The 25,454-nt window shown below is 54.9% G+C and overlaps 1 protein-coding gene across 7 annotated transcripts in view; it reads left to right on the top strand.

The window, feature by feature from the left end:
• SIK3 (SIK family kinase 3) overlaps positions 1-25,454 on the top strand; it is a 55,440-nt gene that overhangs the window by 28,197 nt on the left and 1,789 nt on the right. For 4 of the 7 annotated variants that reach the window (XM_061477993.1, XM_061477992.1, XM_061477997.1 and 1 more), the window contains exons 4-22: positions 3,270-3,431; positions 6,608-6,732; positions 7,299-7,422; positions 8,184-8,302; positions 8,650-8,760; positions 8,905-9,048; positions 9,509-9,589; positions 9,683-9,792; positions 9,948-10,101; positions 10,568-10,723; positions 11,265-11,335; positions 14,840-14,983; positions 17,889-18,039; positions 18,448-18,573; positions 18,845-18,930; positions 19,609-19,718; positions 20,269-20,611; positions 20,831-21,717; positions 25,050-25,213. In XM_061477993.1, the coding sequence (XP_061333977.1) occupies positions 3,270-3,431; positions 6,608-6,732; positions 7,299-7,422; positions 8,184-8,302; positions 8,650-8,760; positions 8,905-9,048; positions 9,509-9,589; positions 9,683-9,792; positions 9,948-10,101; positions 10,568-10,723; positions 11,265-11,335; positions 14,840-14,983; positions 17,889-18,039; positions 18,448-18,573; positions 18,845-18,930; positions 19,609-19,718; positions 20,269-20,611; positions 20,831-21,717; positions 25,050-25,213 (3,368 nt within the window). The remainder of the gene's footprint in view (positions 1-3,269; positions 3,432-6,607; positions 6,733-7,298; positions 7,423-8,183; positions 8,303-8,649; positions 8,761-8,904; positions 9,049-9,508; positions 9,590-9,682; positions 9,793-9,947; positions 10,102-10,567; positions 10,724-11,264; positions 11,336-14,839; positions 14,984-17,888; positions 18,040-18,447; positions 18,574-18,844; positions 18,931-19,608; positions 19,719-20,268; positions 20,612-20,830; positions 21,718-25,049; positions 25,214-25,454) is intronic. The other 3 variants (XM_061477994.1, XM_061477999.1, XM_061477998.1) reach the window with 3 other exon arrangements.

Genomic DNA, 25,454 nt, shown 5'->3' with positions numbered 1-25,454 from the left:
ATCATGGTGTGGGGCACACAGCAGCTCCGGAGGCTTGAGACTCCTCTTGCCTTGTGCAGCAGTCACTTGAATGTGCCTAAGAGCTCGCTTGCATGTGGATCACCACAGGAGAGCATAAATCACTCCTTACTTTCTCCCTCTTCTGTCGCATTTGGCAGCGACGGGCTCATCTTTTTTTAAATGCAGAACTATGTGCAAGCTCATATACAAGCCTGGAATGAATTCTCTTGCTTACAAAAATAGCCTTCTCCATGAGCCGAAGTGCAAATCTAATTGCTTTCTGCACTACTTCATGCTGTAGTAAATTCAGCTCATTAGCATGGCTAATTTCCATTACACTGCCCAACATTTATCCTGTGGGTAGCTGGGAGCAGCCAGCTCTGGAACAGCACAGAGGCTTTTCCAGAGCAAAGCCCCCAGTGGCTGGGTTTGAGCGTTCTCAGGCGCTGTGGTTCGAGCCGAGGGGGAAACTGAAGCCTCAGCTTCTTGTAATCAGGGTTTCCTGAGGAGCCATTAGGACTTTGTTCTACCAGCGGAAGCAATTTAGAGGGAGGAAGCAGCAACCCGTTTTGGGAAGGTTTCCTCGCGGTCATTAGCATCTCCTGTGCTGAAGAATCTCACGTCCTCATGTTGTGCAGAGAAGGGCAGTTGTGACTGGGGAACCCTCTCTGTTACGTGTGCTTGTGCAAGATCTCTCGGCTCTTTTTCTTGGTTCTCTCCTGAAGTCTGCCTGACCAAGGTTTTAAAGGCGAGCCGCAGAAGGGGCAGGGGCAGGGGCTGACCACCACGGCTCGTGGCACTCGTATCATTTGAGTTACAGTCGTCCTTTTCAGAGCAAGTTTTGTTAGAAGCAAATCTGAGTCGTTTTCCTTAGTGCTTTAAACGCCTTCAAGGGCTTAAACTGTACCATAGAGCTGTCAGTGCTACACAGGCAGTAATACAGGTTGGAATCCGTAGTTTAAGGAACAGTACTTTCTCTACATGGCCTTGGTTTCAGTCTGGTTGGAGGCTTCTCTGGCTCCTTGGTTGGAGTCCTGGGAGAGCTTTGCAACCTGTGTATCTGAGTTGTCAGTAGAAGGGCTCAGAGCTCCTTTGGTGGCCGAGCAGAGCCATGAAGTGTCTTTGATTCCTGTTCCTGGAAGCACTGTGATAACTCCCTGCCTGTAAGGCTGCGTGGGGCCAGGAGGAGCCTGGCTTTTGCTGGGGGCTTAAGCACCAAAATGTAAATTGTTATGGTTGTCCCTGTGCATGTTCTGCGTGCGGTTGGGCCTCTGCTTTGACATCACCAACAAATGGATGGCTCCTTTTAAACAGAGGGTGCTCTTTGTTCCAGGTATCTCGAGTGTCCCTCTTGCGAGGTCAAACAGAACACGGTCTGAAAGCCTGGTCTGAGTTCTGCTGTTTCCTGTGGCTTCTGTAACTAACCTGCAGCCCTCACAAGAACGTGGGTGCTTGCTTGCTTGACAAAAGTGCTCAGCAGCACTTCCCTGGTTCACGTGGTGAGCCTGTCTGTGCCTCTGCCCCATCTCCACCACTGATCCTCAGCTCTCTGGCGTTAAACAAAGTGGTACCAGTCTCTACAAGGTCAGGCTGCTTCTGGGATCACAGGGTCACCAAGTACACTGGAAATGGGACGTAATCCAGCGCAGGGAGGAGATGTGAAGCTTCAGCAGCGTTTGCCTTCCAGACAGAAAGCAACTTGAAAGTGTGTGGAGTCTGTCCAGGGGCAAAGAGTGGGAACCTGTGTGTCAGCCCTGTCGCTTGACCAGAAGGTGCTTCTTCCTCAGCGTGGGGCTCTTTAATGCAGAGGGCACCATCGGGTGCTTCACAGGAGTACAGAGAGCAGCCAGGCTGTGCCCTGGATCAGCGTGCTGGCTCCCAGCTGAGCACGAGGCTCGTCTCTGTAACCCCTGCAGCACGAGAGGTTAGTGCAGGCTAAGCTGGCAATGGTTAATTTTGGCACGCACTTGCCCTTGGTGGTATGTGGAGTATTCTGTAGCTTCATTGTTTCTGTCCTTCCTCTGGAGCTTGGACAGAAATGTCAGTGGTCTGAGGGCTGTGCCTACGTGCAGAGCCTGGGGACCGGCTCCAAGCGCTTCTCCTCAGGAAAAGTGGCATTTCAGCCTATCCTGCAGCTGGAGCACGGCTGGCTCGGAAGAAGGACAACTGAACGTCCGTATGTGGGGACCACTGAACCTGGGCTGGGAAAACTGCCCTTGGAGAGGTGTGTAGAAAGACTCCTCCTGTAGCAGTGGATTTGATTCCTTGCCTGCAGGAGAACCTCAGGACTACTTTGAGGAATGTCAAGAGGTTGGAACCTTGCACTCTGCTGTATCAGCAGCCTGCGCTCCCGGATTCACGCGCAGCAATCGGTGGGAATGCCCTTGACTTGTTCAGGAGCTGAGCTGTGCCTGTTGATGGGTGGCAGTGGTTAAACTGGAGCAGGCCCTTGCTTAACTCTGCTCATCGGCCTCCCAGCTCAGCTCCTCAGACTAGAACATGTATGACCCTGCGACTGACTTGATGAGATATGACAGGGCTGTTTGAGAGAGTAAATGTTGCTTTTCCTAGCAGGTGAATGGAGGGTCATGTTGGGATTGGTGATGGATTTCCCTCCCTGGCCCTGCCTCAGGTTTGCTTGTGGAAGGAGTTTATCTGATGACTACAACTGAATTGACAAGTTCTTTGAAACCCAGCTTCACTCTGTTGCACAACACGAGGAGTGAGCCGTGAGGAGGAGGCTGCTGTGGCTCCGGAGCCGGCAGAGCTGCTCTGCTGGAGCTCAGTAATTGGTGTTTACTGCCAGGCAGTTATGTCACGGGTATTGGAGTTAATGGGGCACTGGGAAAACGGCAGCTCCTGAGCAGGAACCTTCACAAGCCACGGGGTTTTGTTGTTTTCAAGGTGTCTTTATCAAACCCTCCAGTTTAGGGCAGTGGAATGAAGGGGAGGCTCAAGAGGTGAGCCTGTGTTCAATGGGGCCAAGTGCAAGGTCCTGCCCCTGTGCTGGGGCAATCCCAAGCACAAATACAGAGGAAAGTTGATCACTTCAAAGCCTTTCACGCTGGGACAGCTCAGGGGGGGCTGTGTGGCAGTGGTGTGCTGGATCCTTCCCATGCAGCTTCAGCACTGACCCCATCTGGTGCTGGAGCCATGAAAACAGGCTGGCGCCCACGTTGTTGCCCATCTGCATCCTCCGTGTTACTGTCACAGGCACGTGAGGAGCCCCTGTGTGAATAACCCCTTGTTCCTCACCCCATCCCTTGCAGATCACTTGGTGGCCCACGGCCGCATGGCGGAGAAGGAAGCCCGGAGGAAGTTCAAGCAGATCGTGGCTGCTGTCAACTTCTGTCACTGTCGCAATATCGTCCACAGAGATCTGAAGGCAGAAAACCTGCTCCTGGATGCGAACCTCAACATCAAAATAGCAGGTGAGCTCAGCCTGGTGGGGCGGGAGGAAGGCAGCTGCTCTCAGGAGTTAATAAATGTAGGCATTGGCTGCTTCCAGGTATTCACAGCGAAGGAAGCGCAGTGCAGCTAAAGGAAGCTTTGGATTTCTGTGTGGCCTGCTGCCCAGGGCTGGAGCTGCCAGGTTGTAGCCAGGAGATTTATATCTGCCTTCAAGTAGTGCAAAATAGAAGGAGGACAAAAAGCAGTTTTGGCTTCATAGGCACATATGGAGCTGCAGATACGGTGGTGTTCCAATACACTGGGTAATGGGCGAGGCTAATACTAAACTATTGACCTTGGTCTGAGTCCTGCTGCCCATTTAGGACTTCTCTGAAGCAGGTCAGGCTGGGGGGAGAGAGAAGGAATGGCAAAGCAGGGCTGGCAGTGTCTATGGCAGAGCAGCGAAGGGGAAGCGGCACTCGGGGAGTCCGTTCCTTGTGTTGCTTTCTCTTCTGTACCATCTGTAGGTGTTAGGTGAGAGCTGAACGCTTGGCTTGTAGTATAAAATGGTTAATAGTTTCCTAGGTTTCTCTCATCCTTGCTTTGTGAGGAGGGAACAGGGAAGGAAGTGAAGGACTTTGACACTTCCTCTGGACGCTTAATAGTGTGAACCATGTCCTCCCTGGCACGAGGGTGGTAACCTGCCCTTCGCCGCTCTGCGGGCAGATGAGCAAGAGCCTGCTGCTGACACAGCACTTTGTGGCCTGTGCTGTGTGCACGGATGCACTAATGATCTGAGGCCATCTTGTGTTCGTGGGGTAAAATCTAACCCATGTGCAGGACACCAGGAAATAGGAGTTCCAAACTACCTCAGTTGCGGCTGGATTCCTGCACGAGTGCCCACAGGAGCACACTGACAGGCTCTGAACGTGGCAACTCTGGGGTTTTATCTGAGGGAGCTGGGAACTGTTTTCCTTCCAAATCTCTGCTCCCGGAAGGGACTCCAGAGGACAGCTCCCACCCTGCTGGTGGCACTGTTTGACTTGGCAAGAAGATGTCGTAGCGAGTTGAAAAGTAGCCTGGAAAAGCTGATTGATGGGGAGGGTTTTCCAAGCACCACGTTTTGTCCCTCTACCTCATCAAGTCCAGCTTGACAGCACAGCCTCTGATGGGGTGTGTAACTGCAGTTTCAGGCTCCCACCTGGGCAGGCTTTCTGCAGCTACTACGGACCCCTGTTTGCAGCTTCACATCCCTTACTGAGTAAGTGGCACCTTCAAGCCAGTGCAGCAGCCTTGGAGCGGGTCAGTGCTGCTGTTCTCACTCAGCACTGACTGCCAGGGGACTTGTGGAGTTTGGGGTTTTTGATTGCAGCTGCACTGGTTTTCCATAAACAGGAGTCAGAAGCGCTGATGCCCTCACGCTCATTTTTCCCATGGATGCTGTTTCTCCAGTGTACCTTCTCGGAGGCTGAGTCAGTCGCTTCTGGCAGTGGGATCACTGGTGTTCCCAGGCAGAGGGTTCAGCCAGGAGTTGAGATGGTTGCTAAACACCCCGGCCTTCCCGGCCTATGGCTGCAGAGGAATGTCATCTATGCACTGCTGTGTATTTGTGTGCAAGAGCCTGCAACCTTCCCAGGATGAAGCGTCTGTGGTGCAGATGCTGGAGTCTCCCTCTATGGAAACGTGAGGGATCGGGTCTGCTTCTGTAGCACAGAGCTGTTCCTTTAAATATCTCCCTATTCCGTGGTGACTTTCACCTTGCTCCTCCAAACTGCCCTTTTCCCTCTGCATCTGCTTGTGGAATGAGACCTGGCTGCTCCCTGGGGATTTGCAAACCCTCTCCCCATACACTTTTGGAGGCTCTTAGCAGGCTTGCTGTTCTCAGCAGGAGCTGGGCTGGGGGCTCTGCTGGGCTCTGCAGGAGCTGCCTGAAGGAGGAGGATAGGAAAGTCACCTGGAAGTAGGTCATGGAACATCCTGTGAGGAATGCAGTGATTGGGAGCACAGGCTCAGCAGTTACTGTGCTGTCCGTGGGGTGCCAGTGGGGTTTCCATGCCTCCTGGGGGATTTAGGAGAACAAACCTTTCTTGATGGCTAAAGAATGTGTGCCAGAGTGCTTACCTTGTGCAGCATGGATGAAAGGCACTGAGGAGAAATAAGCAGCTAAAACTGAAGGTGAATCTTCAGGGTGAATGTGTGTTTATTTCAAGATATGGGAAGAAAACCTTTGCGCTTTTGCATCTCGGGTATTCTTTGCCATTTGTATCATTAAAATGCACATTCTCAGCCCGGATCTCCTTGCACAGTGCTGGGATCTTGTGTATCACTGACAGGTTGGCACTCAGCTCTGTGTTACCCCAGCTCCCTGCGGTTCTGACCACCGAGGGAGTCAAAATTAAGCTCTTTATAAGAGCTTTCTCCTTCCTGCAGCTGCACTCTGTGTTTTTGCCGCAATGCTTTGGTTTAATCACTCGGAATTTGCCAAGTGAATGTTTGTGGCGCCTGTTTTCCAGCATTCCTCATGGAATCCTGCAGCGAGGGGCTGCTGCTGGTGCAAATGCCATGGCAAACGTCTGTGTGTGTTAATGTCACTGCCCTCCTGCTGGCACAGGCACAGGCACTTTGCACATAACCTTTGGGCACTTGCTTCTAAGGGCATCCTGGTCACAGGGTGTGGAGGCCCCTCTCTGACTGTCCACTTGGTTTTATTGTTCAGTCGAGGTGAAAAAGCAAGGGATTTAGTGAGGATTCTTTCTTTTTCTTTGGAAAATCTCCCTGTAACCAAAGCTTCCATCTCATGCAGTGCTTTCTGGAAGATCAAAGCTCCTGCTTTGTTTTCCCTTTGTCACGTTCTGTCCGTGCTGGTGCTCGCTCGGGCCCTGATGAAGTTGTGAAGCTGAAGGTTGGGTATTGAGTTGCTCAGCAGAAGCAGGATGGTTTCAGTGTGTGTTGTGCAGCAGGTTGTTGAGATGGTTCACTTCACAGTCTGAAGTGGCACTGTTAACACTTGGTCATCTTTTGGCTTGGCACAAGAGCAGTTGCGCTGTCCAGGTGGTTTCAGTGTTGCTCTTCTTGCCTCTTCTGCTCTCCTGTTTCTCTGCTGTATCAGGTCTCTCTTAGAGGATTGAAGGTGACTTAGGCTCAGCAAGTGATGGAAATACCCTTTCTTTAGGACAGTTGGAATGGGTCGTGGTCCTTGAACTCTTTGTCCTTTCAGATTTTGGGTTCAGTAACATCTTCACCCCTGGCCAGCTGCTGAAAACCTGGTGTGGGAGCCCCCCCTATGCTGCTCCAGAGCTCTTTGAAGGCAAGGAGTACGATGGGCCAAAGGTTGACATCTGGGTATGTGATGCACCTCTTTGTTACCTTCATCTGAGTTTTGTTCTGTTTCTTTGCCTTTCCTTCCTATTTCGTACACGTCTCGGAGAGAACCCCTGATATGGCAAAAAATGGGTTTTGCAGAAATGCTGTATAAAAGTGGCTCTATATTCCCGTTCTGGCTGCTGTGTCACACATTCTCTTACTGGGAGACATGGTGCTAAAAATATTCATTACCCAGAAATGCCTTTTAATGAAGTTTCCCAAAAATACGGTTCGCTTCAGTGCTGTGAATGGGAGAGCACTTCCTGCGAGGGGCTTCATCTGGCAGAGCTGGAAGAGGAGGCCCCCACTTGTGCTGCGTGAGGGTTTAGGAGAGAGCACGTTAGTGCAGGGGTTCAGGATGGTCTCCCCCATGGCCCCAGTGCTGCTCTGCCTGCAGCCTGGCCTTTCCCACTGAGGTGCCAACAGGCTCTGTGCCAACGGGAGTTTCTTTACTATCATTTGTTGTCTCTGCACACCATTCCGCACGAGTAACCGCTGTGTTCTGGTCTCTCCCTGCTGCTGCTGCTGCCACATCCTGGGTGCAGAGCCTCGGCGTGGTGCTCTACGTGCTGGTGTGCGGTGCTCTGCCCTTCGACGGCAGCACGCTGCAGAACCTGCGGGCCAGGGTGCTCAGCGGCAAGTTCCGCATTCCCTTCTTCATGTCCACAGGTAAGGGCTGCCCGTCCTGGTCCCCTCCGCTGCCTTGAGCGTTCCTTGAGCGCTGAAATGACAGCGTAGCGCTTGGTTTATGTGCCAGGCAGGTGGGCTGCCAGGAAGGGTATCCATTGGATGGGGTTTGGAACGTCAGCTAAAATGGGGTCTGAGGCTAGAATTTGGAAACCAACATGCTCTTACTTAAAATCTCAGCTTTTGTGCGTGTAACTGGCAAAGTACAGCAGAATGTTAGCAAAGACACGCTCCTTCTGAGTCTGGGAAATGGGAAGGCTATAATGACTGAGCAATGTAGAGGCTTTCACTACACAAGAAGCTTTTTACAGCATTATGGCACATGAGTTTCCAGCAAGAGCCCCATCAGAGACAAATGTCTACGTCCTGTTCCTGCAGAAATGCTTCCGAATGCTTTAGTGACAAATCTTGGGTTTGAAAAGTGTGCTTAATTCTCAGAGAAAACCAACTCCACTTAAGCACAAGTCATACGTTGCTGCCTGCTGGCAGATTAAGGAATGATTTCACGTGGGCTGCATGGAGCTTCCCAGCTGAAAGCTCCCTTTCCTGCCGCATTACTTGGGGAAGAGGTTCTCTTCCTGCACAAAGTGCTTCCTGAACCATGCAATGCTTTTAAAGCAAGCTTAGGTCCCAGCCCAAAGCAGGGGGAGCTTTGGTCCCCATGGTGACAGCATACGTGAAAGATAAAGGCACATTGGCCCTTGTGTCCCTTCCTGTGGTCACCGGCCTCTCTTCCCTTGCAGAGTGTGAGCATCTGATCCGGCACATGCTGGTCCTGGACCCGAGCAAGCGGCTCTCCATGGAGCAGATCTGCAAACACAAGTGGATGAAGCTTGGGGAGGCTGACGCCGAGTTTGACAGGGTGAGGAGTGTGCTCGGTGCCTGCTGAGCTGCCATGGGCTCTGGGCACGTAGTGCTGCGGGGTTGGTTTCGGCTGTTGAACTTCCATTCCGAGTGGTCATGTGCTGCCCTTCCACTTTCTGTGTCTCCTGGTCTTGCTTCCCACACTGCTCCTCATCTGCGTGTATTTCTGTACCTTTCCCTTGGCGCTGAGAGCCTAAGGCACTGGGTTTGGAGCTGGTGTGCCATCAGCCTTCAGAGCTCGTGCCAGCTCGCTGCCGGAGCCTGGTGTGTTGGTTTTCAGAGCGCCGTGACTCATCGGTGTGCCTTTGGGAATGTCAGAGCTGAGCTGTGTCTGTGCTCTTGCAGCTGATAGCCGAGTGTCAGCACCTGAAGACCGAGAGGCAGATGGAGCCGCTGAACGAGGACGTGTTGCTGGCAATGGCAGACATGGGGCTGGACAAGGAGCGCACCATTCAGGTACGGCAGCGCAGCGGCAGCCGTGTCCTGCCTGCTCCCACTGCAGATCAATGGCCGGGTTTGCTGCTCGTCACCTCTGGCAGCTGAGCTTTGGTTTGTTGCTTGACAGAAGGACCCGAGCGCTTTCTCCCTTTCCTCTTGCAGTCATTAAGAGCAGATGCTTATGATCACTACAGTGCAATCTACAGCCTGCTCTGTGACAGGCTGAAGAGGCACAAGAACCTGCGCATTGCACCATCTCCCAGTATACCGCGGACCATGACCTTCCCCACCTCTGCCAACATCCAGGTAGCTCCCTCTCATGTGCTGTTCTTCCATGCCTGGAAGGTCAGGCAGTCCCCTCCCTGCTAAACCCAGACTCGCTTCTGGTGTCCTCGGCCTGGCAGGAGCATCAAAGCACCCCTCGTCTGAGCAAGTCCTGTGTAGTCAGGGTGCCGTAATCCTGTGCTTTGTTCACTGGATCTGGGTTTAGTGAGCCCTTCAGACTCTTAGGGACAGAAGAGAAGGCAAGGGGAGGGTTGCTGATTAGGAGCTAGAGGCTGCAGACTCGGACTGCTGTGCCATGCTGCTTCCTCAATTTGTGCTGCTGGCAACCCCTTGAGAATTAAGGATAAACAGATCTTCCCTGGCTCCAGGCTGACCTCCCTGTTCCCAAGTGCTTAGATCTGTGCTGTGGTGCCAGTCCAGCAGTGCCTGTAAAGGGGGTGTATGAGATGCTTCATGCCTTCTGACTTTGATCTCTGCTCAGCAGACAGAACAGACAGGCAATACCATGAGCATCAACGTGCCCCAAGTGCAGCTCATCAACCCAGAAAACCAAATTGTAGAGGTGAGGTACACCCCTTGATGACCCCTGCAAGTTCTTGTCCCTTGGCTTGAGCCTCACGTTGTATTTCATCATTCCAATATCTCTCCTGCCCAGACTGATGGAACGATGAACTTGGACAGTGATGAAGGGGAAGAGCCATCACCTGAAGCTCTGGTCCGCTACCTCTCCATGAGAAGGCACACAGTTGGAGTAGCTGACCCACGGTTAGTATCAGCCCCTGCCTCCCTAGTGAAGGGTCAAGGGAACCCTTCTGAGGGCTGTAAGAGGCCTTTTTGTGAAGGGAAGCAGAGCGTCCTGGGCCGCTGGCTGGTCCTCGCCACATCACTGCTAATTCCCCTCTATAACTGTGGTTGCACAGGACGGAGGTCATGGAGGATCTGCAGAAGCTCCTGCCTGGCTTCCCCCGTGTCACCCCTCAGGCTCCGTTCCTGCAGGTGACCCCCAATGTGAACTTCATGCACAATGTGCTGCCTCGGCAGAACCTGCAGCCCACGGGGCAGCTGGAGTACAAGGTACTGACCCCTGCAAGTGCCTCGATAGTATGGGGGGGGGGGTGGTGTCTGCTCAGACTTGCTCTATTTGCCAGTTCCTTGGGCTACATAAGCTTCAAAATGTACCTTCTTGCTGTGTCTTAGGTGTGATTCTAGTCGAGTCCTTAAAAAGCTGAGGAACGAAAGAACACTTCAGCACGGAATGAATTACTGGGCTGGAGAGAAATAGGACAGTGCCTGGCTTTGGGGCTGCAGGTTGCAGCCTGCCTGGCAGCTGCACAGGAGGGCAGGGAAATGGGAGTTAAGCTTTTCCACTGATGTGGTCTCTCTCCACGCCATGTCAGTGCTGAGATGTTGATGCTCCTTCATCTCTCCCGAAGCCCAGAAGGCTTGTCTCTTCTCCTGCCGGTGCCTGGGGTTGTGGCTGGGGCTCAGGTGCTGGAAGGATGCGGTACAGGGTTGATGACTGTGCTGTCTGTGCCTGCAGGAGCAGTCCCTGCTGCAGCCCCCCACCCTGCAGCTGCTCAATGGCATGGGCCCTCTGGGGCGCAGGGCGTCAGACGGCGGAGCCAACATCCAGCTACACGCACAGCAACTGCTCAAACGTCCTCGAGGTCCCTCTCCCCTCGTCACTATGACACCAGTAAGTAGCAAAAGGGAGGGAAAGAATCGGTGGTGTGCTTATAAATACCTTCTCCTGCAGGCAGAGGTGACTGGAGCAGGGGGCTCAGTCTGTAGCACTCTGGAAGCGCTGGAAGCAGAGATTGTGCCTCCTTCAGAGTAGTGGGATGCTCTGTCCCCATGTGGGAGCATTGCTGTGCTCTCCTGTAGCTAGCAGCTGAGGTGCCTCCCTCTCTAGAGCTGACAGATGCGAACCTTTTAAATTTGATGGCTTTTCTTCTCCTTTGCTGCTCTAGTGGAGGAAGCTAAAACAGCCAGCTTGGGCATTAATGCGCGTTCTTTGGCCCTTGGTGCATCAGTTAGTTTTCCTGGTAGCCCCAACAGAGCAGCAGCCTTGTACGGGCAGTTCTGACTGGGGGAGGAGTGCTGGGAGGGGTTCTTGGTGCTGGGTGCTGCAGCAGAGCTGACAGACCCGTGTCAGAGCTTGTTTGGGAGGGTGTCTGTGGGGTGGATGGGCCCACGTGGCTGCTCTCTGCAGCCCATGGCCCCTCTCCTGTCCGCAGGCTGTCCCGGCTGTCACCCCCGTGGATGAGGAGAGCTCCGATGGGGAGCCGGACCAGGAAGCTGTGCAGAGGTAACTCCTGTCTGTTAACATTTGCCCTTGCTGCCTCCAAGAGGCTCACCTTGTGGTGTTCCACAGAGTTAAAACACAGCAACCTCCTCACAGGCAACAGTGTTGATTCCAGCGAAGGCTCAACGTTCCTCTTGTTCTGTGGGTGTTGATTGCTGTAGGCAGTTCCTCCTTTGACACTGCTAGGTGCTTACAGAGCTGGCTTTCCCCTGGAATGGAGAGCTAATTGAGCACTAGGTTCTCCAGAAACTCTGAAACTGCTCAATTCCTTTGCTTAGTGTGCACCAGCATGCAATCCACACTAACCTGCAAATGAGTGCTCAGTGATTCACCCCTCCCTGCTGAGTGATGGAGGTAGGAAGAGCTCTTCTGTGGCCTTGGGTGGCAATGCAGCTTTTGTATCAAGACATGCAGTAAACATCCAACTCTGATGCCTTAAACAAAGTGAGCTTGCTGGAAATACAGGTACCTGCTAATTTTAGCAGTAAGCCTTAAAGTAGTCTGCACCAATAAGGAAGGAATCATTAGATACCAGGCTGGAAACTTCTGTTGTCTCTGCTCCAAATACATACTAGGAGGCGGGTAGAAGATGCTTGTACTTCCTCAATCCATGAGAACACTAACCTTATCCTTGCTAACACTTTCTTAGTGGCTTTACGTAGTCTCTCTCTGCTAACCGGCTGGTGCACTACGTGTGGTGAGTGTGGTTTCGGAGTGCTCCTGCTGCTTACCTCAAACCCAACACGTTTCTGGACTCCCCCAGGTTGTACAGGCCATCACCTCGAGCAAGGTAGCGTTCCTCAGGGGCTGCACTCGGGAGCAGGATTCAGCCTGGGGCTTGGGGCAGGCAGAGAAGCACTGGGGTGGGTGGACGCTGTGCTCCAGAGCCTTTGCCAGCTCTTTCCTTCCAGTGCTCCAGAGCAAAGGGGGATTTGAACAGCGGGTGTGTGCAGTGACAGACTGTGCAGAGTGTGTGTGGAGACTCCTCTTCTGCCTGCGCTTACAAGAAAGTCTGAGCTGGTGCCATGAACAAACTCACTTCCAGCCCTACTTTAGAGGTGACCCAGAGCACATCTCGTGTCTTCTGTGTAGCCTTAGACCCTGGTTCTTCACGTGCTGCTGTTCATCCACTGAGCCATGGTACTGGGAGAGTCCATGCTCGTGACCTGCCTCAGCTGCAAGGCAGCACAAGGAGAGAACTGAGGCCAGGTCACTGCAGTGAGCAGATGAGGAGCATGCCGCTCCCGGCACTGAGGCTGCAGTCAGGCCGTGTCAGCTGCTGAGCCCTGTGTGCTGTGCTCTGCACACACATGTGCTGCCTAGCTGCCGATTAAAAGGTGTCATTCAGAGCCTGTGATGTCCACTGACATCACCTCCGATGGTGGACAGTGTTTCTAACACTGCAAACCAGATAAATCCGCTTCTGGGCAGGTTTTCACCTCTCCTATGTTAAGCCCTATGGTTTCAGTTGAGTGTTAAGTTACAGCATTGGCTCAGCTGGAAACACTTTGAGCCTCCCTCTGCAGCATTTTGTAGGATGCAGGCTGCTGAAAGGCTGAGCTCCCCCCGAAGGCAAGTCTCCTTGGACCCATCCATAGGTCACTTGGCTGCTCTCGACAGTGCTGCCCTCAGCCCTTTCATACCACGTGTTCCTCTTCCACCAGATGGCCCAGAAAAAGCCCGGTCCAGGTTGTGTGTTAACTTGCTCTCCACCCCCTGATGTTGCAACCCATCAGTAGTCACCAGAGGAGAAGGGTAAATAGTGTTAGCATGAGGGGCACATGCAAATATTTAGCTTCTCAGAACCCTGTGCTGTGTCCAGCCCCCAGTGAGCAGGTTTTGCCCTTCTCAGCCTGACCTTGAGAACAGAGCATATCTCCTCTGTGTTCCAAGGAACAGTCACATCTCCTTGGAGCTTTGGGGAACTTTCTTCCACCCAAACCACTGTTATAGCTCATGATTGGATTGTTCCCTCGAGGTCTGAAATGAAATGATCTTAGCAAACCACAACTGTAAAGCTCTTTGGGAAGCGTTCCCCGCCTGCATCAAATGATTCTTAAACAGCTAATGGCACAGCCTTTGGCAAGTTACCACAAGGCCAAGCACTCTTCATTCTGTTAACTTGCTCTCTTCTGCTTAAGTGGCTTCTGCAGCTAGCAAAGAGAAGGCTGGGCTTTGAGGGGCCAACAGCTTTCCTGCTCTCTGCTTTTCTGTGCTTCACCAGGTGAAGTTGTAGGGAGCCTTAGCAGGGGAAAAGAGGGAAGGTGAGAATCCTATTAGTATCCCTGGTGTCACTGGCCAAGTGATCTTTGTCCCTGTTACCAGATGGTGCACCAGAACAGGAGTTAAGCTCCCAAGTGGCCATTCACCCACTTGGGTTCATCCTCTGGCCTTGAGTGGGTGAAGTGCTCGTCCCCTGATCTTGTTATCGCTTCTGACCCCGTGCCCCACTGCTCTGGGCATCCCTGCAGCCAGAACTGCAGCTCAGGGCTGTGTGGCTCTGTGGCCCTTGGTGCCATCCTTGCTGCAGCAGAGGCTCCTGGTGCTGCCCTGAGTGCTCCCCAGTCCTTGGAGGGACTCCTGCAGCCTCTTAGGTGCAGTGCAGAGGGTGCTTTAGCTCAAGCTGCTGCCCCAGGCTCTGGTGCAGGAGGAGAGCCCAGCACCAGTGCTGGGGCTGCGCCCCAGGGGAAGGGACCCTCTCCCTGCTCGGGTTCCCGCTGGCTTTACCGGGTGATTCCCAACTCCCTGGAGAGCGGAGCAGGGACTAGATGGCGCCCTCGGGCCGGCTGAGCACCGGCCTTCCTCCCCCCTAGCGCCCTTCCTCATCGCCTTGGGCAGCCAGAGCCTCTGCCCACCCATCAGCCCTGGTGCGGTGGCCCTCGGGCAGGGGACTGCAGTCACAAGCTCACAGTGAGAGCCAGGCTAGGTCTGAAGTGCAGAAGCTTCCTGCAAGGGTGAGTGGAGCAGCAGCTTTGCTCTGTGCCCCTGCTCTGGGTTATCTGCGGTTTGTCTCTTGGCTCCATGCATGCAGCAACCTTCCCCAAGGCTCAGTGGGGCCTTGGGAGAGACCTGCTATAGAGGAGTGAACCCACTTAAGGGCAGGTCATCACCTGGGTATTCCCAAAGGGAAATACCAGCACTCCCCTTGGAATGTTAGGTAGTCCTGCCAGCAGCAGGAAGTTGGACTTGATGATCCTTATGGGTGCCTTCCAACTTGAGGTGTCCTATGACTGTATGATTCTATGAAGCGCGGCTTTCCTGCTGGGAAGAGCTAATGGCTGCTCTCCCCTTCTGAGGCAGGCAGCTGGAACTGCCCTTGTCCCCTGAGCACTGAGGACCTCGTGGCGTGATGGGCACGGGCAGCACGGCCATGGCGTGCTTCTCCCCGGTCGGTTCCGAGCACTGCAGCAGCCTTCTTCCTTCCCGTTTCCTCTGGGCTATCTAACGCTCCCTCTTTTAGGCGTTCTCCCATCAGTCTCTTATCAAATGTGCTCCTGCTTGTTGCAGATACTTGGCAAATAGGTCAAAAAGGCACACTCTGGCAATGACCAACCCTACAGCTGAAATCCCTCCAGACTTGCAGAGGCAGCTAGGACAGCAGTCCTTCCGACCCCGGGCCTGGGCTCCGCACCTGGTCCCCGACCAGCACCGGTGAGTAACGGCACCGGCCCTTCCTTCGGGCAGCTTTGCACCAGGAACCTGCTCACAGGCGTCTGGAATGGAGCACTGAGGACGTCCCGCTGGCAGGGAGGGAGGAGGAGGAGGAGGAACAGGGACAAAGAGCAGAGCCGCAGAGCAGGGGGTGCCTGGCCATGCTGGGGAGCACTGTGCTGAGCACACCAAGTGTGCGCACCAAGCTATGCAGGGCACGGATCAACTGGCTCTTCCCCCCCCCAGTCCTTATTTTGTGGCTGGGGGCTGACTTGCCATGAAGTAAGGGTTGGGAACGAGCTGCTCATTCCATAGGAAAGGTTTTCTCTGCTGTTAATGGTAGGTGTCAACTCGCAGTAGATAGCACATTTTCTACAGAACGTTTCTGGAGGCAGATACAGGCAAAAGACTGCACCAAGAGTCATCTACACCAGAGCTAAAAAACCTCACTGTTCTGCACCAGAGTTGTGTGTTTTGACTGCAAAGTCTCTTTGCAAAGCTCCTCAAGAGTCATTTTATTTCTGATCTGAACCCCTGTTGAGAATGATGTGGGGAAGGGAAAGGAAGCTGGGGGGGGGGGGGGGAAGGAAAAATCACAGTGCCTGGGAAAGAGAGAACCTCTGCAGAGTGATCTGAGCACACTCAAATGTGAGGGGAGAGGTGTTAACCTGGCACAGAGCCCTTGCCACAGCAGCAGACCGGAGATGCCAGTGCCACAGAGGGAGCCCCCACCCCGGCGCTGTGCCCTGTGCTGGGAGCTGTTGAGACAGCAGGCTCCTGCCAGGCTGGATTGGTGCTCGTGGTCAGTCTGCAGCCAGCTCACCCTGGCAGGCTTGACAAAGCGCTTTTTATTGTAGCCAGATACCTGCTGAGCTGAGCACTGATGTAATCAGCAGAGACAGGTGAACTCTGAGCAGACCGAGCCAGTGCTAGTGCCACGCTGGAACTCCGGAACACCGAGATAAGCACCTCCATACCCTGAAGTTACTCCCTCACAGAGGTGCTTGGGGGATGGGAAGAGCAGGAGGGGAGAGATTTCTAGGGTCACAGCTTGATAGGAAGAGGAGTGCAGCTTGCAAAACCACCAGAATGTGCTGTGTCCTGCTTTCAGGATTGCTTCAAACCCCAAAGGTAAGCTGGGTCCCTCACCCACTGCAAGGCTCGATCTTTAGCAGGGCTGTTAAAACACACTTACCCTGTAAATACATCCGTGTTGCCTCTTGGCTTTGGCATCCTGAGGCAGTTGCGTCACGCGCAGGGTGGTATCTGCTCATTCCACCCTCGGTGTTGTAACACGCTGTGAGCCTGCCCCATGTTTTACCTATGAAATCACAGGAACTTCATCTGACCACGGCCTAAACAGATCGCCCCATGTTGTGTCCCAGCCACATATGGCCCAGAAACCATTAGCACTCTTTGTCATCACGTCACTAGACCTAGTTACTGAGTGGCAGGAGGGTTTTATTTCAGCACTTCATGTATTTTAAGTCATCCTCTTATGTAGCACCAAGTTTTGGTCACAAGAACTTAGTATCTGAAGGCAGAATTGAAGTACAACCACAGTACAAGGCAGTACAACTGTCCTGCCCTGCCACGTGGGTTTGGGAACCTCAGCAGTATTTTATCTGTAGCTTCTGCTTCCTGTCAGTACAAGAGGAGATCAAATAGCCCAGGATAATGGATGGGATGGTATCCGAAGGCAGGGGCACAGCTCTGTCCTTGGAAGGAAGCTGTGTGTAATCTGTACAGACTGCAGTATGTCCTGCTAAGGCAGAGCAAGTGACAAGGACTGAACCCATTGTGCTGGACGTGGTCCAGCATCGGTCACCTTCTGATAAGGGGGAGCTTCTCTGGGCGAAATTGTTTCACGTTGTGGAACAAGCTTTGGTCAAGAGCCATATTCAGCATAGCCCCAGCAGCACCTTGCCTGCAGCAGCGTGGATCAGGACCACACCGGTTGCTGCTAGAGGGGCTCCATGGGGTTTAGTGCCAGGATGTCAGAGGTGCTGTAAAGCCCATACCTCTGAGGCCACCTCACAGACAAAGGCCATTAGGTAATGTTTGCTGGGGTTTATAGAGATTGCATTTGCACAGGAACCATTAGGGCGGGCAGAGAAACCTGTTTCTGTTTGTTGTAAGGCACTCTGTGACCCCTGTATGGGGGGTCAGCTTTGCTAGTGATGGTAGAGCTTGTGCCTAATGGTGGGCATGAGCTAAGTGCTCGACTTTGGGGATGGGGAACCCCAGCTTTGGGGTAAAACAGCTCCTGGAGAAAAATCTGGCTCCCTCTGATGGTGAAGAAGAAACTTCCTTGTGAAGGGAATGTGCTTGATGGTGCTGCGAGCAAAGTACCAGCTCCATTCATGTGTTACATGTCCCCTCCTGTGCAGTGTTAGGTTCTTGCCCTCTGTTTTAACTCACTGCATCTCTGAGCATGGATGCCAGCCCCTCTTCCTCCTCGGAGGCTGTGGAACACATCAGGCTCCTTCCTCCATGTGCCTCTGTGTTTGCCACAGGCATCAGATGTAGTCAGGGCCGTGGGGAAGTGGAAGACTCAGGAAGTGCTACTGAGGAGGTGAATTTTAAGTGTTTAGGATGCTGAATGGTTTCTGTAACCCTTTTCCAGCTGAGGGATAGATCCATCTGAATGGATGTACTATGAGTTGTGGCCCACCTGGAATCTGGTTTGTGGCCAAGTCATCCCCAACCTTATCTGCCCAGGCACTGGAGATACTGATAATCCTGTTTCCTGTTCGCAGTGGTGATGGCACTTTGTTACTGATCTAAACCATGGTTTGTTCTGGGTGAGTGGGCAGGTAGAGCTTGGCGTGGCTGGTGTAAATGTCTCTGTACCGCTGTGTTTCTCAGTTTCTGGCATCTCTAACCCACTTCCCCGTGTGTTCAGTTCTATTTACAAGGACTCCAATACTCTGCACCTCCCCACCGAGCGCTTCTCCCCGGTTCGGCGCTTCTCCGATGGTGCTGCCAGCATCCAGGCTTTCAAAGCCCACCTGGAGAAGATGGGCAATAACAGTAGCATCAAGCAGCTTCAGCAGGTAAGAGAGGGCTGCGGGTCCTCAGCAGAGCCTCTGCAAGGGCTTTTATTGTCTGAGCCTCGCTGCTTCAGGAAGCAGAAGGTGAAACCTTCACCACTAATGGCTGAGGACGCTCAGTGGTGGCTTTGCAGCCCCTCTGTACATCTACAGCTGCTCTGCTGAGTGTCCTGTAAATGCTTGTGCTGTTCTCCTGCAGACCAGGAGCCTTGGGGGCTGACACCCCCCTTCCCGGGGAGCACAGCACCCTTTCTTTTCTGTTAAGGCTTAAACTGGCTTTGTTATCTCACACCTGATTCCATCCAGCTCAATGGACTGGGCTCTCTTTACTGGCTTTTTCACATGGATAGGCTGCAGAGGGCACCTCTGTGGTGTGCAGTGCACTTACAGCCTTCACTGGGTTCATTGCAGGAGTGTGAGCAGCTTCAGAAGATGTATGGTGGGCACATGGACGAGAGGACGCTGGAGAAGACGCAGCAGCAGCACATGTTGTACCAGCAGGAGCAGCACCATCAGATTCTTCATCAGCAGATTCAGGTACTGGAGCCTGAGCTTTGTGTCCCTGCATTGCTGCAGGCACAGCAGGTCCTGGTGGGACAGGGGAGGGTGGGTTGCTTGGCTGGCTGCCCTGAGAAGCCAGCCTGAAGGACTTGAGCAGTGGTTCCTGCACGCTGCTGCCACAGCAGCACCCGGGGGGCTCAGTGTTTGAACCTGGCTGTGTCCCACTCACCGGTCAGTGTTGTCTGAATGGACTACTTGAGACACTGTGGGTTGCAAACACTTTGTTTTCTTCTGGTGCCTGGTTCAGGACTGCATCCGGCCACCGCAGCCGTCTCCACCCTTGCAGGCTCCATGTGAAAACCAGCCAGCTCTGCTCACTCACCAGCTTCAGAGGTAAAGAAACTGCTTTAGGGAAGCTCTGGGGAGAGGGTTTTACTCTTAGTGTGAGCGAACCCACTTAGAGTCAGGGCTGAGCTGGAAGTTAGGATGGCATAGCCGGTTCCCTGGTGAGCGTGCCTGGTCCTTGTAGCTGGACTCTGTCTGAAGGGTTTTTAGAAGCGGAGGGACAGGAGTCAAAGGCACAAGCTTGCTTTGGGCAGATGATTGACAGTTCTGCCTCTTGGCCGGCTGGAAAGCGCCTTCCCTTGGGTAGCCCGTTTCTCTGGTGGTTCCTGCCCAGAGCTGCTCTGGACGTCTCACACCAGTTCAGGCTTTTGTTAGGTAACTGTCCTTGGCTTCAGTGCCCTGGCTGGGGATGAGGCAGCCTGGCTTACGGGAAAGCAGAGGGGAAGGTTCCTCACCAGCCGCACTGAGGCAGGAGGCGAGCCTGCAGTGCCCTTGAGCCGTGTTTCTGGTGTAGCCCCCACGTTAAGCTCACTACGGGCATGGCATAGGCAAGTTGGGTGGCTCCCAGAGGAGAAGGCAAGCTGGAAGGATCTTGGGATCCCAACAGGGCTGCGTGGCGTTTATTTAAAACGCAAGAAACGCAGCATTTGGCGTCAGCTCTCGCAGTTGGAAAGGCATCCTAATGAGGAGCAGGCGTGATGGTGAGCTGCTTGTTTCCCTGCATAGGTTACGGATTCAGCCATCCAGCCCGCCCCCGAACCACCCTAATAACCACCTCTTCAGGCAACCCAACAGCAGCCCACCTCCTGTGAGCAGCAGCGTGCTCCAGCCCCACGGTAAGCACCGGCACTGCACGGAGCCATCTGCTCCTTGGGGCGGGCTGTTGGCACAACCATATGGGCCGATCACAGCTCTGGGGACACAGGTGCGGGGGGAGCTGGGGGCTTCAGCCCCAGCTCCCCCCCCCCCCCCCCCCCATGGCCCGGTCCTTGTGCAGTTTGTGCTGATGGAAAAGCTGCTCCATCTGGCAGCAAGCGCTGGTGTTATCGAGAGCTCGCGAGGAGCTGCCAGCTGGAATGTGCTCTTGGGTTTCTTGTCACAAGATCCTTAGTTATCACTCCCGGGGGTGGGGAGGCAGGGCTGATATTCTGGGCTTTATGCAAATGGCCTCAGCTTTGTTTCTCTTTCTGTGGAAGGGGCTGTAGCTGTGACCTTTGCGCGCTGGTGCAGCGTGACGGCGCGGTCAGGAGTCACGCTCCTTGTCACCCCCTTACCGGGACTCCCAGCGTGGCCCAGAAGAGCAGCAGCTCCTCAACAGGGCAGGATTCACTCCTGAGCCTTGCTCCCTCGCTGGCTGTGGGTGCTGAGGGTCTTTGTTCCCCATAGGTGCCACCTCCCAGTCCCAGTTCCAAGGGATGCCGTCCCACAACACAATCTTCCCGCAGTCCGGTAACTGTTCCCCTCCCCCAAACATGGGGCTGACGTGCCTGGGCCTGCAGCAGCAGTCGCAGCCTCAGCAGGTCACCATCCAAGTGCAGGAGCCCGGCGACATGGTCAGCAGCAGCCTGGTGGCCGGGCAGTCCATGTCCTCCCATGCGCGGGGCATGCCCATGAGCCCCAGTGCCAACCAGATGCAGATGCAGCACCGCGCTAACCTGATGGCCTCCCTCTCCTATGGCCACAGGCAGTTATCCAAGCAGCTCAGCGCCGACAGCGCCGAGTCGCACAGGTAAGGATGCTGCCGCTTCCCCAGGCGGGGAGGAGGGAGATGGGTGGCTATCTCGGGCTGGGATGTGGCTTCCTCACCAGCCCAGCAGTGGTTTTGCAGAGCTGAGATGCCTCCCTAGCCCTGGGCAGTGGTTCCTGTGAGGCTCTGCCTCAGGGAGCAGCTCTGCCTGCCTCCTGGTGCTCACTGGTGAGACAGTGACTGTTGCTCTGTCCTCTGCAGCCTGAACGTGAGCAGGTATCCCCCCGCCAACTACGACCAGGTGCACTTACACCCCCACCTGTACCCCGAGCAGCCCCGCGTGTCCCCCGGCAGCTACAGCCCAGCCGCAGGAGTGGGGTTCCCCCCAGCTCAGCAAGCTCTCAAGGTCCCGCAGCTCGACCAGTACCCCAGCTTCCCGCAGAGCGCACATCAGCAGCAGCAGCAGCAGCAGCAGCACTACACCGCATCCGCACTACAGCAAGCACTGTTGTCCCCGACGCCTCCCGACTACAGCCGACACCAGCAGGTACCGCACATCCTCCAGGGACTGCTTTCCCCCCGGCACTCGCTCACGGGGCACACGGACATGCGGCTGCCCCAGTTAGAATTTGCACAGCTCATCAAGCGGCGGCAGCAGCAGCAGCAGCAGCAAGAATTCCAAGAGTTGTTCAGGCATATGAGTCAAGGGGATGCTGGGAACATGGGCGCCAGCGTGGGACAGAGCCTCTCGGAGCGCCAGTCGTTGTCTTTGCCTTATCAGAGTGCTGACACGTACCACCCACAGAGCAGCCCCCAGCATCTCTTAAAAATCAGGGCGCAAGAATGTATCCAGCAGGTACCTGCGTCAGTGCCGCCGCACGGATACGTGCACCAGCCAGCCCTGTTCCATTCGGAGAGCATGGAGGAGGACTGCGCGTGCGAGGGGGCCAGGGACAGCTTTCCTGACAGTAAGACTGCAAACACATTGACCAAAGGCTGCCACGAGAGCCCTCTGCTCGTGAGCTCAGGAGGGCACGGGGACCCAGACCCCTTGCTAGGAACTGCTAATCACGCGCAGGAGCTGGGGACGCACCAGTACAGGCATCAGCCCGCGGCTGCCTTCAGTAGGAGTAAGGTGCCCAGCAGAGGTAAGGCTCCCTGCTCCTGATGGAACACTGCCCTGCTGCCTGCGTGCTGCCGGCCTCCCTGCCGGAGGCTTCCGTGACATGCTCTGCATAGCACGGAGATACCTGGATTCCTTCCGGCTTTGTGGCCTTAAGTAAATGCAGGCATAGTCTCTAATAAACAGCGTTAAATAAGAAGGGAACCCGAGCAACAGCTTCTCTTTGAAGTGTGACCTACTTGTGCAGGCAGGTGAAGGCCAGGCCCCAGCAGTGCACTGCCGTCTTCTCGGGGATGCTGTGTGCTGTTGGTGCAGTTATTCCCATCGGTGATGTTCCCAATCCCCCATAAAATGGGCTGGAAACAGTTAAGACCAGCATAGCCCTGAGAGCGGTGGTAGGTGTCTTGTTGCTAGGGTTGCCTTGAGGCAGCTCCTCTGGCGCGTTGGGCAGCAGCAGCAAGGCTCCAGCCCTGCCTGAACTAGAAGGGGATGGTTCTGGGGAAAGTGAGTTTAAACTTGCCATTAGCATCTGAAGACCTTCTCTGCTACTTGGAAGCCTTTGCTCCTTGGTGGCTGCGTTGGCAGCAGCGCAGTGTAAGAGAAGCTCCTGCCTGAGCTGTAATTCCCAGCCTTCTCTGTATGAAAAGCACCATCCTGGCCCCTTGCTAGGAGAGCTTTGGTGAGGAAAGGGCTTTCCAGGCTAAGCTGGGAGGATCAGTATTCACAGCAAGACAGAGCTGTGCTGGTCTGAAGCCATCAGCTTGCCCTTGGCACAGCAGGCCCTACTGCAGAGGGGCAGTGTCCAGGGCACAAGAGGCTTGGCTTTGTCTGGGGACACAGCACGGGTTTGCTGGGAAAGTACTGGGTTGGAACAGAGTGGCATGGAGGGCGAAGCAAGTGTGCCAAGCCCTGGTCCCTCGGAGCACAGGCAGGGTAGGGAGGAGGCTCAGCTGTTCTGAAGTCACCTTCAGTCCTGGATAACCAATGTGTTTGCTCCTGCACCTCATTCTCCCTGTGGCGCTTGAAGCATGGAAGGGGAGAATCACCCCAGGTGGAGGTGGAAGGTCTGGAGGTGTGTTTTGTACCAAATCACTATGGTATTAAGAAGTTTCCTTCCCAGTGCCATAGACCGTTAGATGAACAACAGGATTTACTGAAGTCAGGAGCTGAAGTTCTGCCCCCATACTGGTGGTGCTCACACTGGGTTACACAAGGGAGAGGACTTTACCCTCCAAGACTTTGTAAATGAGTAAAAGCAAGTAAATGTTTACAAATAGTGTTGTGTAAGTGCATTGTCAGAGGGCTCATGGAGTAAACTCTGTGCTGAGATGCAGCCGCTCGCGCCGCTTTCCTCCTGCCTTCGGTAACCCACTTGGACTCAGGCCTGTGCTGCTCCACACAGCCTGGGTACCCTTATCTGCAGTTAAACCCTGCGCAGCCTCGGAGTCCGTGCTGGTGCTTCACTCACACACAGGGTACCCCCAGCATTCCCAAGTGTGCTGTGTGCAGGCACCAAGGGCTGGCTGGGGAGACCTGCCCTGGCCAGGCACGGCTCCTCTCCTGAAGGCTTCCATAGCCACGTTCCTTGGCTTTTCCCTATACAGTGTTAGGAGGCCACAGCTTCTGCTGAGCAAAGAGGGGGAAGTGTCTCTTCTGCCCCAGCTCACCGAGTGTTTTCCCTCGAGTGGGGTGTACCTTCACAGGGCCTGCTGATGGAGCGTGCTGTCCCTGAGCGGAGAGCCCTGGCTTGGCTGTTGAGCATCGCAGCCAGGGACTGCGAGCGTTCACCAGAGCCGTGTTTAGGATGTGACTGCACTGCCTTCGAGCAGCCTTGCTCCAGTTTTGCTCCATCCATCACAGGGCTGGGAATGCTGCCCATGGGAAACCTGCCTTGCTCGGCCCCGAAGGAGCGGAGCAGGCGGCCCGTGGTGCCAGTGTCACATGCTGCACTGACACAAAGGGGTGGAAGGGCTCCTGCTCTGGGGTTCGGGCGGCTGGAGCAGGGCTGGGGTGAGGAGAGGAGGGAGGATTCCAGCTGTCCCATCCCTCAGCCCTCCGCGGTGCCGTGCTGGCAGTGGGATGTGTGTGGTCGTGTCCTGGGTCCAGGCTAGTCCAGGCTGAGGGGTCTCATCCCCGTATAGCAGGGCTGGCTGTGGGAGCGGTCCTGCTCCAGGCTGTGTTTGGACCTGGAGGAGCCGGCCCAAGCAGCCGTTCCCACAGTTGGAGCGGTGTCCCGAGCAGCATGTGGGTGGCACGGCCGCGCCAGCAGCTCTGACCTCATGTTTTCCTTCTCCCTTTTCCGGGAAGGCTGACTGTTAACCGCACGTAACCCCACGGTTGTGCAAAGGAAGGGGGAGGCTGGCCACATCTGACTGCCCTCGCTCCATCCCGGCCCAGCCGGAGCTGTCTCCAGGGGAGGAAGGGCACTGGCAGCGCTGTGCCAGCCCTGCTTGTGCTCCTGCAAGCGGGTCCTGTCCGGATCCCGCTCACGTTATGGACAGGTGTCCCTGGGAGCACCTTCCTGGCATCCCTCCATTGCAGACCCAGCAGCGTGGGGCCGTGTCCTGGGACAGTGCTGCCCGCTGTGCAGACAGGCAGCTCTGGCGGGGCTCACTCTGCTGTGTGTCACTTGCGGGCAGCTCCCCGGTGCTCGTGGCCACGTCGGCATGTTTGTGCTCCACAGGGCTGCTCAGAGCTGTTTACAAGCATCAGACCCAATGAGGGCTGCTCCCTACCTCAGGACTTTATTCAAAACATCGTGTACTCGATGATGGGAGGTTTTGCTTGATAGCAGTGTAGCCTTTACCCTCGGTCATGAGAGCTTGCAGTGCAGATGGACTTTGCCAGGCAGATCACTCATGTACTCCTGCGGCCAGATTGTGGGAGGGCAGGGAGAAGTCATCTGATAAAAGGGAACATCCTGGCCAGCTCTTCCAGCAAGGCTGTGCTGCTGGAACACCCCGTGTGGAGGCTGGGGAGATGCTTCTCCCTCCTCATTGTGCAATGAAGGGGGCAAGGCCTGGAGGAGGTGGAGGGGAAGGCAGAAGGGCTGGGAAGCAGGCTGAAAGGGTCTGGCTCCTGTCCTCTGGTGCCTCTGCCCCTCTGACTTTAGGCTGCTTTTGTAGACCCGATGGGAGGCAGATAGCACTGGGGTCTTTGGGATCTCAGTGCCGGGAGGAGTAGCCTGTCCAAGTGCCACTGGCGGGGGCCTGGTGCTGCATCACTGCATGAGAGCAACGGGGGGCCCTTTCTGCCACTGACTCTTCATGGCGTTGCATCTCAGAGCTGTAGTTTGCAGTGAGAGCTGCAGGTTCCTCGTACTAACCTGGCCTTTCTCTGTCTTGCCTGACTTTGAAGAGTCCATCGTAGGGAACTGTATGGACAGGAGCTCCCCCGGCCAAGCCATGCAGGTGCCTGACCACAACGGGCTGGGCTACCCCGTGCGACCCGCCTCCAGCGAGCACCCGCGGCCCCGGACCCTGCAGAGACATCACACCATCCAGAACAGTGACGATGCCTACGTAGGTTTGAAGCAGCACGGAGCTTCCTTCCTGTGGGGGTTATGTACCGGGTGTCCTGAAGGACAGGCAGCGCCCGGCTCTGTGGGGTGCTGGGAATGGAAAAGCCCCATGAAACACTTGAGTTAGTGAACACACTTTAGCAGAGGTCCCTGTGGAATGCTCCTCCTCTGCTCAAGGGTTGCTCCAGGGTGGCTGCTGCAGTGTGGCAGCTCTTTTTCCCCCATGTGCTCTGGTGAGGCAG

This window comes from Pezoporus flaviventris, unplaced genomic scaffold, assembly GCF_033815535.1.
Source record: "Pezoporus flaviventris isolate CSIRO_AGI_PZ_B2104156 unplaced genomic scaffold, CSIRO_AGI_Pfla_v1 ptg000113l, whole genome shotgun sequence".
Taxonomy (NCBI): domain Eukaryota; kingdom Metazoa; phylum Chordata; class Aves; order Psittaciformes; family Psittacidae; genus Pezoporus; species Pezoporus flaviventris.
This window is presented reverse-complemented; position numbering and strand designations above follow the sequence as displayed.